General features: G+C 42.3%; 1 protein-coding gene across 1 annotated transcript in view; it reads right to left on the reverse strand.

The window, feature by feature from the left end:
• Positions 1–14,228, reverse strand: part of NT5C1A (5'-nucleotidase, cytosolic IA) — a 55,359-nt gene extending 41,131 nt beyond the window's left edge. Inside the window, exons 1-2 of the mRNA XM_075853053.1 lie at positions 13,681–14,228; positions 6,986–7,153 (exon numbers count right to left, since the gene is read on the reverse strand). Coding sequence (XP_075709168.1) covers positions 6,986–7,153; positions 13,681–13,821 — 309 coding nt within the window. The 5' untranslated portion in view covers positions 13,822–14,228. The remainder of the gene's footprint in view (positions 1–6,985; positions 7,154–13,680) is intronic.
• Between the last annotated feature and the right edge of the window lie 432 nt (positions 14,229–14,660).

Consider the following 14,660-nt stretch of genomic DNA (forward strand, 5'->3'; position numbering starts at 1 on the left):
AGACAGTGAGAAGACATTTGACATGAACTGACCATATCCATATCAATGAATCTCCTTGTACCGTCAATGGTTTGGCTGTTTTTGATAAAGCCTACTTTAGTAAGTTCTGGTAGAATATTAACAATTTTGCAAAGATTTTTAGGTCAGAGTTGAGTAGGGTTATAGGTATTTAGGATTTTTGCTAAGATTTGGAAGTGTTAGGGCATGACCACACGTGGCGGATTTCCTCCGCAACTGTCCGCATCAATGCCGCACAGAATCTGCGTTGCAGATTCTGCTGCGGATCTGCACAAAATGTGCAGTACATTGATGCGGACTAGCTGCTGCGGACTGCGGGAAAAGTGCTTCCCTTCTCCCTATCAGTGCAGGATAGAGAGAAGGGACAGCACTTTCCCTAGTGAAAGTAAACGATTTTCATACTTACCGGCCGTTGTCTTGGTGACGCGTCCCTCTTTCGGCATCCAGCCCGACCTCCCTGGATGACGCGCCAGTCCATGTGACCGCTGCAGCCTGTGCTTGGCCTGTGATTGGCTGCAGCCGTCACTTAGACTGAAACGTCATCCTGGGAGGCCGGACTGGAGACAGACGCAGGGAGTTCTCGGTAAGTATGAACTTATATGTTTTTTTACAGATACATGTATATTGAGATCGGTAGTCACTGTCCCGGGTGCAGAAACAGTTACTGCCGATCGCTTAACTCTTTCAGCACCCTGGACAGTGACTATTTACAGACGTCTCCTAGCAACGCTCCCGTCATTACGGGAGCCCCATTGACTTCTTCAGTCTGGCTGTAGACCTAGAAATACATAGGTCCAGCCAGAATGAAGAAATGTCATGGTAGTAAAACCAATACGCTCCGCAGCACACATAAGATCTGCGGACTTCATTGCGGAATTTTGACTCTCCATTGAAGTCAATGGAGAAATTCCGCCATGAGTCCGCCACTGCTCCGCAACAGACAGAGCATGCTGCGGACACCAAATTCCGCTCCGCAGCCTATGCTCCGCAGCGGAATTTTACGCCTCGTCTAAACGAACACTGCTAAATTAAAGTGTAAGTCAATGGACAAACGGCACCGCTGCGGATTAACGCTGCGGAGTGTCCGCAGCGGAATTTTAGTGAAATTCCGCCACGTGTGAACCCAGCCTTAGGCTTCGTTCCCATCTGCGGCAGGGTCCTGTTCTGGCATTCCGTCGGAGCTTCCCGTCAGAATTGGACATTGACTGAAACAAACGGAAACCATAGGTTTCCGTTTGCATCACCATTGATTTCAATAGTGATGGATCCAGTGCCAATGGTTTCCGATTGTCTCATTTGTGCAAGGGTTCCGTCGTTTTGACAGAAAAAATAGCGCAGTCGACAATCGTATTGATTTTGTCCAAACGACGGAACCCTTGCACAACTGAGACAGACGGAAACCATTGGCACCGGATCCGTTACCATTGAAATCAATGGCGATGCAAACAGAAACCTATGATTTCCGTTTGTATCAGTCAGGGTCCCGTTTTGTCGGGAAGCTCCGATGGAATGTCAGAACGAGACCCTGTCGCAGATGTCAACGAAGCCTTACTATGATTGAATGCAACATTTCTGGGGGAATAGTACCAGCATGAATTATTCAGTTAAAGCATTGTAGAAAAAGAGGGGCTAAGATGTCAGAATATTTGTAAAAATATTCAATGGTCATCCTATCTGTGCCAAGAGATTTATTGATCTTGAGAGAGTTATTGTCCTCCCTCATTTCAAAAATGGCTAATTTTCTGTTGACGATTTCTGACTGAACACTGGTTAACTACGGAAGATTTTTATTCAGGAATTCTTCTACAATTTTAGGCTAAATTCACACGAACGTAAAAAACTTTTTTCTTGCACTGCAGGTCCATGTGGCATCCATGTACTGTGCGTGTCTGCTTTATTTCCGCGTGTGTCATGCGTTTTTTACGTCTGCAAAAAAAAACTGAAGGAGGTGGTTTTTTCCCCTCATCATTTCTTCAGCAACTGGTGCGTGAAAAACACGGACAGCACACGGATGACATCAATGGGCTGCTTGGTACGCAAAATCGCACAAAAATAGGCAGACACACGCAGCGTGAAAAACAATGCATGTCTGAATAGCCTCATTGCAGTTCCGTGTAGCATCCGTGTACGGTGCACGTCTGCGTTTTTTACGCGCATATGTCATCCTTTATAATGCGTTTTTTACGTCAGCAAAAAAAACTGAAGGACACACGATGCGTGAAAAACAACGCATGTCTGAATAGCCCCATGAATTATATAGGTCTGTGTAATGGCCGTTGTTTTACGTAAAATAAGCTCATGTGAATCAGGCCTTAGTTTTAAGTTTATTGTTTAGGAGTTTTGTCTAATTAGTACCTTAGGTACAACTTGTTTTTATCCTGCATATTTAGATATAATTAATGTCTCAATTGTCTAAGTTTGTCCTCCAATTTGTCTCATGAAATAATTAATTTTCGTTTTCAGTTATTTCGATTTTTTGGTAAAATTAAACTATAGTGGTGTTTGAGGAAATACCCTCGTATTACGGCCTTGAGAGCGAACCAGAGGTTGGAGTAAAACGTCTTTATTTTCATTTTTCTGGAAACAGTCTAAAGGGCCTTTTACACCGGCCGATTATCGGCCGATGCAGCGAGCGCCAATCAACGAGACAGATCGATGCTCGTTTGGTCCTGTCACATGAAGCTATGGATGGGGATGAGCGGTCTTTACTCCGATCGCTCGTCCCCATTCTGTATTATCATGTTGGCAGCGCATCTCACTGTTTACACAGGGAGATGTGCCGCCGACAGCGATAATATTTAACTTTTTTAAAATGATACGACCAGCAGATGATCTCGTTCATCTGCTGATCGCTACCCTGCTTACACAGGGCAATTATCGGCAACGAGCATTCTAAGAACGCTGGTCTGCCCGATAATCGCCCAGTGTAAAACCCCCTTTGAAGGAAGCCGATTAAGGCTGGATTCACACACAGCATATTATCTGTGTTTTTCTGCATTTTTAATGGTGTTTTTATGTGTTTCTTAGTGCGGCCAGATGTTACATTAAAGTCTATAGTGAAATATAATAATGCTATTTTTGAGGCGATTTTGTGGTCAACAGCGTTTTTTTCCAAATGCAGCATCATACCCTGGGTATTGCATTATTTCTTGCATTTTTCACATAGGCTTCTCTATAGGACTTAAAAAAACAGAAAAAAGCATGTACAAAATAACACTAAATGAAAAACACCACCAAAACTGCGAAAATGAAGACGCTATTAAAAAAAACCTGCTGTTACATTTTACAAAATGCTGGCATTTTAATATGCATTTTTTTCATGCAGTTTTAAACGCCAGAAGATATCTTTGTGTGAAGGAGGCCTTTTTCCTAAATTAATATTGCAGCAGGGGCGTGATCTGACCAGGTAATAATGTTTATGCTGCTATGGCTCAGAGTAACCATTTGTCTACAAGGACTAGGTCAATGTGTGAATTTGGGATATGCGGATTGGAGAAAAAGGTAAAACCAAACTCTCCAGACATTATCAAGTTATCTGATTTTTAAAGGAGACCTACCAAAAGAAAATATAACAGTAAACTCAAAACTGTCTAGTAAAATTAAACTGGAGATAAATATGCCCATAGTGTTTGTCAGTCCATGAGATTTTCTGATGCAACTGAAATAGTCTTGTAGAAATCTTGCAGGGAATAGAGGGGTTAATTCGCCAAAATATAGGGTTTACTTATCCAGCTCTCCTATAGCAGCCACAGCAATGGGGGAGGGTTCATTCTGCAGCCAGTTGCCAGTAACCAATAACCAGGGAAGTAACTATAGGGGGTGCAGAGGCAGCAGTCATACCTGGGCTCTGGTGTCTGAGGGGGCCCAAAGACCCCTATGCCCCATTAGAGAACACCAGTATTGTAAATTACATAACATAGCAGGTGAAGATTACAGATTTTGCATTGGGCCCAGGAGCTTTAAGTTACCCCTATGCCAGTGAGACGTCAAAGTTTAGGTTATATTCAGTGTGGTCGAATATCGGTTCATTGCCATGATTACTGCAAAATTGCATTAGTTTTGCTGCGACTATACGCAAAAAACATGGGGTTCCGCTGAGATTTTGTGGCAAGAATCCAAGATTTTACCGCACCACGTGAATATACCCCTAGGTTTGTGAGAATGGAGGGGGGGGGGGTAGGGAATTTCGGATCTCCTGGTACACGCATGCAGAAGACTTTTTTATAATTTCTTACAGCTGTGATTATGAGATAGGATAAAAAGAAGGAATTGCTGAGAGATTTTTTTGGCATTCTCTTTGTGAATTTTATACTTTTAGGCCTCATTTACACGAGCGTAATATACGCGCGTGCGACGCGCGTGCTTTTCACGCGTGTCGTACGCACCTATATTACTCTATGGGGCAGTGCAGACGATGCGTGAATTTTGCGCAGCGCGAGTGCGTTGCGTAAAACTCACGACATGTTCTATAATCGTGCGTTTTTCGCGCATCACGCACCCATTGAAGTCAATGGGTGCATGAAAACCACGAAGGTCGCACGGAAGCACTTCCATGCGAACTGCGTGATTCGCGCAAGAGCTGTCAAACTGAATGTAAACAGAAAAGCACTACGTGCTTTTCTGTTTACAAACATCCGAACGGAGTGTCTTAGACATGAGCGAACCGAACTTTACCGGGTTCGGCCGAACTCGTTTTGACCGAACCCGGCAGGAGACAGTCACTGTGCAGGGTGCTGAAAGAGTTAAACTGGTTCAGCACCCTGGACCAGTTTAACTCTTTCAGCACCCTGCACAGTGACTGTCTCCTGCCGGGTTCGGTCAAAACGAGTTCGGCCGAACCCGGTAAAGTTCGGTTCGCTCATGTCTAAGACATTCCGTTCGGATGTTTGTAAACAGAAAAGCACGTAGTGCTTTCGATTCCAATATACGTGAACGTGTAAAAAAAAAAAAAAGTTCTGACTTACCGATAACTCCCGGCTTCTTCCTCCAGTCTGACCTCCCGGGATGACAATTCAGTCCAAGAGACAGCTGCAGCCAATCACAAGCCAAGCACAGGCTGCAGCGGTCACATGGACTGCCGCGTCATCCAGGGAGGTGGGGCCAGATGTCAAGAGAGGCGCGTCACCAAGGACGCGTCACCAAGGACTCGTCACCAAGGCAACGGCCGGGAAGTTCTCGGTAAGTACGAACCTCTTTTTTTTTAAACAGGTTACTCGATATGGTGATCGGAATGCACTGTCGAGGGTGCTGAAAGAGTTACTGCCGATCAGTTAACTCTTTCAGCACCATGGACAGTGACTGACGTCGACTAGCCTCATCTCTATGATGGCGGCTGCGCGAAAATCACGCAGCCGCGCATCATACACGGATGACACACGGAGCTGTCAAGTGCCTTTTGCGCACGCAAAACGCTGCATTTTTTGCGCACGCAAAACGCACACGCTCGTGTAAATGAGGCCTTAGTGTTCCTTTAATATCTTATTTCTCTGCTGAGATGTGATCGCTTGTTACAGGCCCAAATAATGTTCTTTAAAGGCCTCCTTCACACAGGGTGTTTGTCTGGCATTTTAAACTGCATGAAAAAACGCCTGTAAAAATGTTAGGTTTTTTTTTCTCTGCCGTTTTTACATGCATTTTTGGTAGCGTTTTTTATTTCGTGTCATTTTGTAGTGGTTTTTTTTCTGTCGTTATTCAAGTCCTATACAGACGCCTCTGAGAAAACGCCATAAAAAAAAGCGATACCCAAAGCATGCTGCATTTTGAAAAAACTCACACATGAAATCACACATGATGGAGTTTTTGATGCAGTCTTTTTAGCTAAAGCCAGGAGTTATTCAAAAAGGAAGGAAAAGTATAAAGGAAACACTTCGGTTGGGTCCACACAAAGCGGAACTCTGCAGCGGATTACAGTACCAGCTATATGGATGATATCTTAACTAATCTCATCCGCATGTTGTGGTATTATCCACACGGAAATGGACATGCAGTGTGGATTGTGAAATATCAAATCCACATTATGTAAATTTCTGTTGTTGATCTTCACGCGGATTTCACCCGTTTCAATGTAGAGGGGAAAAATCTGCAGGAAAATCCGTGCATGTTACACATGCAGATTTTGTTGCGAATGTACCGCGGATTTGCGGTGAATTTATCTGTCGTGTGGCCTTATAGTTTTTATTCTCTTTCAAATCCGCTCCCGTGTTTAACTAAAAAAACTGAAATGAAAACTGCATCAAAAACTTAATGCGTGAATCCAGCCACACATAACAGCCGGTATTTGGCCAAAGTGGGGCAACACGGGAGAAAAAAAACAAACCCATAAATTAGCATGGTTTTTGAATGACATCTCAGCAGGTTTTACCTGAAAAAAACAGATGGACTTGAACAAGCGTTCCAAACCAGCAGTGATTTGGGATAAGATCATATGTCAACATGATCTTTAGTTGCACATCAACTGAGCGTGGCCACCACATGTAGCCTTACCCAAAAACTGCCAATTTCTGATATTTACTATTCTCATTTTCAGGTCCTATTTCAGGTGCAGTGTTGTCATAGGGACCTTGTGTGGATCTAAATCCCCGGTTATGTCAATGTCCACGCATATACACATATTTGTCAGTATTCAAACCAGATAGGAGGTAGATTGTTGTATTTGGTCATTTGAATCCACACAAGGTCTCCATGACATTACTGCATTGGAAATGTTGTCATCGGAATCTCTCTTCAGGTTTTGGGTCCGTAAAGATGGCGTATCTCAGCATAGATGTAAGATATTTATAAAAAGGTATATTTCTCACGTACACAAATTGGACCTTCTTTTTAATTCTATTCTGATTTTTATTTGATTACCACTAAAAAGTTGGAAATTTTCTCTGTGTGCTCAACTCAAGTATTACTATCATTTAATATTCCATAAGTAAACAATATAATTAGATTATTGTCAATGGATATATTCTTTGAGGCTTACCTTAACAAAGGGAAATGCTGCCCCTGGTTTAAATGGCTCATTCTCATGCTCCAGTTGATATTTAACATATTCTTCTAGTCCCTTTTCCTGGAAAACTTTCTCCTCTTCTTCCATACGGAAAAGGGCCCGTGAAGAAACAGCAATGGTGATTGCATTGTCTGGCTTTGGCTGAAGGTAGAAAATGCAAATGCGCTTTACTCAACGGAATTTGGTATACATTAGAGAATAACCATCTTCTCTAAGAACATTGTGCGATAGCAACATGGCTAGGCGTAAATTAGAACAATTTGTATAACTCCTAATAATTCCTTCAGTAACTCGTGCCAATATTCATTAATTAAATTTTTTTCTTTCCTCATGTGTTTGTCACTAGGATTTTTGGGGTGCGGCGCCCTTATGGGTTATTCTTTCTAACAATTCAGGGTGTTGTAGCCATAAGTTCCATCACACTATACAACAGCTAGCTCCCCCTTCTGGTAGAGCCACTTACTGTTGAGCCGTAGAGATGCTTGTGTGGCAGCCTAGGCAGATGCCAGGGAAGAGCGGACGTCCCTCAGCTTGGTGAGGGCAGGGGCAATAAGCCTTGACATGGTGGGCCTTCAGGTTCAGGAATTAAGGAATGTTGAGGGCCCTCTTTCTGGGAAAGAACGTGGGGTAGACTACATTTTGTGCAATTTTTGTTTGATACATATCGCATTGTTTTTATGAGAGAAAGCCGTCTCTTACAGCTATTACATGTGTAGACTGTGTGGTCACAGGTACAGGAAGCGTTTCAGGTAATTGACAGCACATGGAAGGTGGCCAACAGAATATGCAGTGTAAAAGGGAAGTCAGCGGCACTACCAGACAAATATCCAGAGGAGAAAGGCAAAGTATCCCAGCGAGGGATGGTGCACGCAGCACAAATGTCCCAGGTCCAGAGGGACAACTTGCATAGAATAAAAGAAAGAAAGACTGCAGCACTCAAGTATCCAGAGGTATTGGTCTTTATTCACCAAGCAATAAAAACTGCAACGTTTCAACCCCTGTTGGGTCTTTCTCAAGCATTCACTTGAGAAAGACCCAAAATGGGTTGAAACGTTGCAGGTTTTTATTGCTTGGTGAATAAAGACCAATACCTTTGGATACTTGAGTGCTGCGGTCTTTCTTTCTTTTATTCAACAGAATATGCAGTGATGAAACCTTATTATGCTCAGATAATTGAGTTTAATTTACTCATTGCAGATAAGCTGAAAATTACCATGGATTTTTCTGACCTTCTACAGTTTGTTTGACCTGATCCAATTTTTGTTTTAGAGTTATCTGTATATTTGTTAAATTGTATAAATGGATTAGAGGGCTAGGTTCACATTGCAACTATTTTAATCAAATTGGAAAAAGTTGCATGACTCAAATTGCATGCAATCTTAAAGCGGTTGTCCACGATAGGACAGGTCATCAGTATATGATCAGTGGGGGTCAGTTGCCTCCGGGCGCCGGATGTTTTGAAGGGTTTTGAAGGGTAGTTGGAGCCGGAAGCAGATGGCTCCGACCACTGCATAGCAGCACTTGAATAGGTGCAGAGGTGTGGTACTGCAGCTCGGCCACTATTCCGTGACTGGAGCCATCTGCTTCTGGCATTGACGTCCAGTGCCCGGAGGCAGGCGGAGCAGCTGATCGTGTGGGGTCTGGCTGGATAGGTCAGCAGTTGTCCGGTCATGGACAGCCCCTTTAAGGCCCTTTTACACGGACCAATGATCGGGCAAACGATCGTTCATATGAACGCTTGTTCTAGACCATTGCCCTGTGTAAACAGGGCAACAATCAGCCGATAAACTAGCAAACGGTCTTTCCTCGACTGAGTGTACTGTTTATGCAGCAAGAAATATTATCATTGTCGGCAGCACAACTCCCGGTGCAAACAGGGAGGCCTGTTGCCGACATGATAGAAATGTATGGGGACTGATCACAGATCCTTGTGAAAGGGGCAAATGAGAGCTGATCAACCAGCTGTCTCGTTGATCAGTGCTCGTTTTTCCAGCCGATATTAGCCGGTGTAAAAATAACCTAACATATTATTTCAACCATGCAAGTTTTTTGGGTCATCTCCCTTTATGTTTTTCCAATTTCAGACTCAAAAAAGTGCAAGCCACATGCAATTTTTTTTCTTAAAAGTATTATTAAAATGACATGCATGATGCAATTGTACCCTTAATGCAAGTCACATACAATCTCTATTGTTCTCTAAGTAGAGAAAAGACGGCAGCTTGTGATCAGTGCAGACATTTCCAACATGTTTTGTTTTGGCGTTGCAGAGCATGAAAAATTCACTGTGTAGTCCTAACCTTTAGGCCTCATTGACACTTTTGTGTACTAATTTTGTGTTTGGTCAATTTCTAGGTGGGAATATGCTGCATTACAGTTCACTCATATACTCTCTTCTCCCTCTCTTTCTTTCCTCCCTTCCTTTGTCCCACCACCTCTTTTTCCCCCTTCTATCATCCCTTGTCTGTCTCTTTCTACTCCTCCTCTTTTAGTCACCTCCCCTCTTTCTCTCTCGCTTCTCCCTCACCTCTCCCATCTTTCTCTCTCTTTAGCTTCTCCCATCCTCTCTTCAACCCTCTTCTCTCTCTCTCTCCCTTTTTGCCTCTCTGTATCTCCTCCCATCTTCTCTCTCTGTTGTCTCTTTGTGTCTCCTCCCATCCTCTCTCTTGCTCCATCTTCTCTCTCTCTCTGTCTTGTCTCTGTGTCTCCTTCAATCCTCTCTCTTGCTCCATCTTCTCTCTCTCGTCTCTCTGGGTCTCCTCCCATCCTCTCTCTTGCTCCATCTTCCCTCTCTCTCCCTCTCTCGCCTCTCTGTGTCTCCTCCCATGCTCTCTCTTGCTCCATCTTCTCTCTCTCCGTCTTGTCTCTGTCTCCTCCCATCCTCTCTCTTGCTCCATCTTCCCTCTCTCTGTCTTGTCTCTCTGTGTCTTCTCCCATCCTTTCTCTTGCTCCATCTTCTCTCTCTCCTTCCCTCCCTCTCCCTATGTGTCTCCTCCCATCCTCTCTCTTGCTTCATCTTCACTCTCTCTCTCTGTCTTGTCTCTCTGTGTCTCCTCCCATCCTCTCTCTTGCTCCATCTTATCTCTCGTTTCTCTCTGTGTCTCCTCCCCCTCTTTTCCACCCCCTGTAGAAGCATAGCTCTCCCAATTTATAAGATTAGTCTTTCACGCTCAGATACATCAGAGCACTGCTGAATTAGATTAGCTGTCATGATCTGAGCAGTTTAGATTGTGGTGTATGATAATTTTTGGACATATATGTGATGATTTATTACTGCCTGTCATGGTCACAACATATGGACTCCTTTAATATTTCCATTAGAAGTTGGCCATTTTTTTACATTGGAGTGGTAATATTTGTATACACAAATGGGTTTTATTTTTGTTAACTTTCGTTAACCTGCTTCAAGATGTCACGTTTTACACCATTATAAATAAGGCCATGTTGCTGGTTAATGTCATTATTAGGCCTAATTAGACCATTCTGGTAGTTATAGGTTACATACATAAAGCACATTGGACCAGATATACTAAGGCTGGCGTTTTCACATGCCAGTCTTAGTTAGAAAACTGTAGGAGTAAGATGAGATTAAATTATTATACGGTTACTGCCATCTTAGACATTTATGGCATATCCACAGTATGTCTGATAGATGCAAGTCCCAGCTATGAGACCCGCACCTATATCGAGAATGTGGGACAACAACTCCAGGTGGAGACTAAGTGGAGAGGTAACCACTTAGTTGAGAAGTGACCCCTGTTTTCGATATAGGTGCGGGTTCCAGAACTCGGACCCAGATCTATCAGTCATTTATGGCCATTCCTGTGGCTATGCCATAAATATCTGAGACCTTAACCTTTTAAGAGGTGCACGCCTTGTACTCTCCATGTGACTGAGAGTGAAATCTACAGCAGCTCCGAACTGCTGTGGATTTCTGTTATAATTTAGGCACATTACTGGAGTAAATTATAGTAAATCTGTCAGGCTGCGGAGGCCCAGTCCCCTTTTGTTAAGCCATACTCCTCCTCCTTTTTTTTTATTTTTTTAATGACTCATGCAGTGTATAATTAAAAAAAGTAACACATTTTTGCGCAAAACACCTATGCACCTAAATTTTCAACTTTTTCAGTAGTGTAAAGGCATAGAGGCGTGTTATAGCTTGAAGAAGCCTTCATTCTGAGCTGGTCTGAATGGAAAACATGGGGAAAGTGAACATTCTCTCGAATTGGGGAAGTTGTGGTAGATAGCTGACAGCTAACAGCCATCTCATATGTATGGTGATCTTTGGGAGCTATTCACATTACAGCTAAAAAATCATACACTATTTTAGGCAAATAAAATTGTTATGTAGCTTATTATTAATGGCATTGCTAATTTAAAGGAAATGTATCATCACAAAACATTTTATCATCCCAATCAGGTTTTTTTATTATATTTTAAAAATGTTGTTGTTCTCTACTTTTATCTATTTATTTATCCTGCAATAATACTCTATTCACACTGGCCATTGGAGCACACATAATAGGATGACATATCCTGACTTCCGCAGCTCATTTGTCAGCTTTGCTATATAGCCTTGGACACCATGAGAAGAGCCATCTCATTCTTAGAGGGTGGACCTCTTAAGAATGGCTTTATTGTACTCCTGGGAAGCTAAATAAGACAGTATATTAACACGATACACACAGATAATGCACTGTATGCAACTACCTGGTTCTGTGAGAGGCCTGTGCTCATACTTAATCTCATTCATCTCAACTACCATAAAGCTCACTCACTCTGCTGTACTGTCTATAACAGGTGTACACAACCTTTTCTGGTCTAAGGGCCACCTTGTCAGATTGTACCACTCCAAAGGGCTGCAATAATACTATGAATTTATCACCCTGGATAAAACTGATGAACTGTTATGCCTAGTGGAAGGCCTAAGGTGGCAGTGCATGACACAGCAAAGAGAACCATAGAGAAAATATGAGGCCTGCACTAGACAAAACACAGTAACAGTTTTGCCTGAATTGCTGTTTAATGTAAAACTCATATAGCCACACAGTGCACCTCATTAGTGCCATCCACACTGCACCATTACCACTTGCCTGCCCTGCTCCTATGCTGCGTGCTGCTAGTCCTCTCTCTGACATGGTAGATACATGTGAGCAGCCCACAGGGGGCACTCACATGTACCTTACAAAACCTGCACTGATATCTATGATTAGAGTAAGGAAGACAAGACAGCACTCAGTTCTTTGCAAGGATGTGGCTGTCCTCTGACAGATCTGTCTTTCTGAACAATAGAGGCACAAACAAGCATGTCTGTGTCCTGATGATTGGGGGCCATACAAAATAGCATGGTAGGTTGCAGAGGGTGCACCCCTGGTCTATACAGGAAGTCTGTGAATCTGATATGCAGCCTAAAGTAAGTCTTTAAAAATTAAAAATAAATTACCACAACCTTTAAAAATAATAAAAACAAGCATTTCTCTTCTACATATTTAAATCTAATTAATAAAACTAAAACAAAATACATTAAATAATTCCTTTAAATGTCATACTATGCAAAAAAATCATCTACACGCTTATGTTCTATTAGAATAGAGTGCAACATTTTAGTGGCGGTGTAAAAAGAGCCTTTTATTACGCTAAAAATGTTGACCTTATAATCAAAATTTTGTAGTATTTGGTGATAAAAGTTAAATCTCGCTGCTCTCAAGCTATTAAGGATAGGTAGGTAGATTTTGCAGGTACACCGTTTTGCCATCTTTAAAGAATACCTGTCATTTTTCTTCACATTTGAATCTACCTTTGCTTATATACTGTCCTCTTAGTGTCTTTTTAAAAAATATATATATATATATATTTTTTTTTTTCTTGGTTGACAATTTCATCATGTTTCGTATCCAATAATTCTCATGTATAAGGCCCAAATACTCTTGAGGTTCATCTGTTCTCATGATAGATATAGTCTGACCTTCAATATATCCTATACTGTAATAGTGATTTTCTATGAATATTTAGCAGATCAATGATTTGTACAAATTATATGGCTCCCCCATCTCTTGCTCATTTTTCAGTCTACATTCTAGGTAAAGATACAACAGTCACAGGTAGTGGGTGAGAGATGCTTATAGGAAAGACTGATCAACAGATGTCTTCTAATGTAAAGTACCTGCTATCACGTGCATTAGTGTAGATGTGTTTATATTCGCATACACTCATGTACAAAGGCACTAGATCTATGTATATATAGCTCCATGACCTTTTTTCTTTTGGAATAGGGTCATAGGTCAGCGACCTTGGCTGGATTCCCTGTCCATATACGCTGCTGATCCCACAGCCGAAGGTCAGTCACAAAGCTTTTTGCACAAGCAATCACCTTCATGAGAACTAAAGACATCAGCTTCTGTCCCCAGTCACACTGCATAGACAACACATACCCCAGCATATCTCTCCTAGTAGAATTTAACCGCATCCCTACTGACTATTGCAGACAAAAATAGAACATGAAGAGTGACTGACAGATGATCAGATGAATAGAGTAAGACTCTGTGTCCACGCCATGTAGTGTATTTAGGTGGCCTAGCCAAACAAGTTTCCCAATTGTCACAACAGCATTCTGTCTTGTTTAGGTGTGGAATCAATGTTATAATTTTGTCTTTACATAGCATAGCACATACCGATTTTGGCTTCTTGGTTGGGGTTAGATTTTCGTAGAATGCTTTGGCTTCTTCCCATTTCTGCTTTTCTCCAGGGCTTTGAGAAGGGACATGGCTGCTCTTGGGTCCTCCCTCAGCTTCATCTCCGGGGCCAGGCAGCATATTTCCTGAGCAGATTGCGGAGTCGATAGGCTTGGATACTGCTAATGCTTGTGTGTGATGGAGAGGAGATGAGCAGCCTAGCACTAGTCCCCTCCGTTCTAATTCTCACCCTCTGATCGATCTATTCTCCCTTTCATTTCTCTCAATAAGCGTACTGGTGGCCAGCTTTTCCGTGAAATGACTCCTTATTTTCTTCCTGTTGTCTGGCTCATTCTCTTAGCTTGTCTCTAATATCCCTTTGCCTCTCCCTTCACCAGTGACAGGTCTTTATAAGGCATCCCATAAGCCCCCTGTGTTCCCGGATCCTGATTCCATGAAATGGAGAAGGGAGGGATAAATATATACTAAGCGAAACTCCCCAGATCAGCTGAACGTTTCCTCCTCTCCTCAGGCTTGAGCAGTACAGCTTTTCTTATATACTTGTCAATCTGCTGGGAAACAGAAATGAAAGGAAACTGGAGTCTCCTGAGAGCAGGAGGGTCCACGCAAAGCCTAATAACAAATTGATTACAATTGAGTCCCTACAAATGTGTCATACCCTTTTTATATAGCCCCCTGTACATTATTGCCTATGTGCAATCACGTAACCTACATATCAAAGGCTGGTGATCCCTACTTCCTGCTACATTGCTGATATCTGCCGTCGTTTTGTCAACGTTTTTCACTTTGGCTATTTTTTTTACTTATGTTTTATTTTGTGTTGTTTAGTGAAAATATATATCTATATATATCTATATCTACAGGGTGGGCCATTTATATGGATACACCTAAATAAAATGGGAATGGTTGGTGATATTAACTTCCTGTTTGTGGCACATTAGTATATGGGAGGGGGGAAA

This window comes from Rhinoderma darwinii, chromosome 2 (genome assembly GCF_050947455.1).
Source record: "Rhinoderma darwinii isolate aRhiDar2 chromosome 2, aRhiDar2.hap1, whole genome shotgun sequence".
Lineage (NCBI taxonomy): Eukaryota > Metazoa > Chordata > Amphibia > Anura > Rhinodermatidae > Rhinoderma > Rhinoderma darwinii.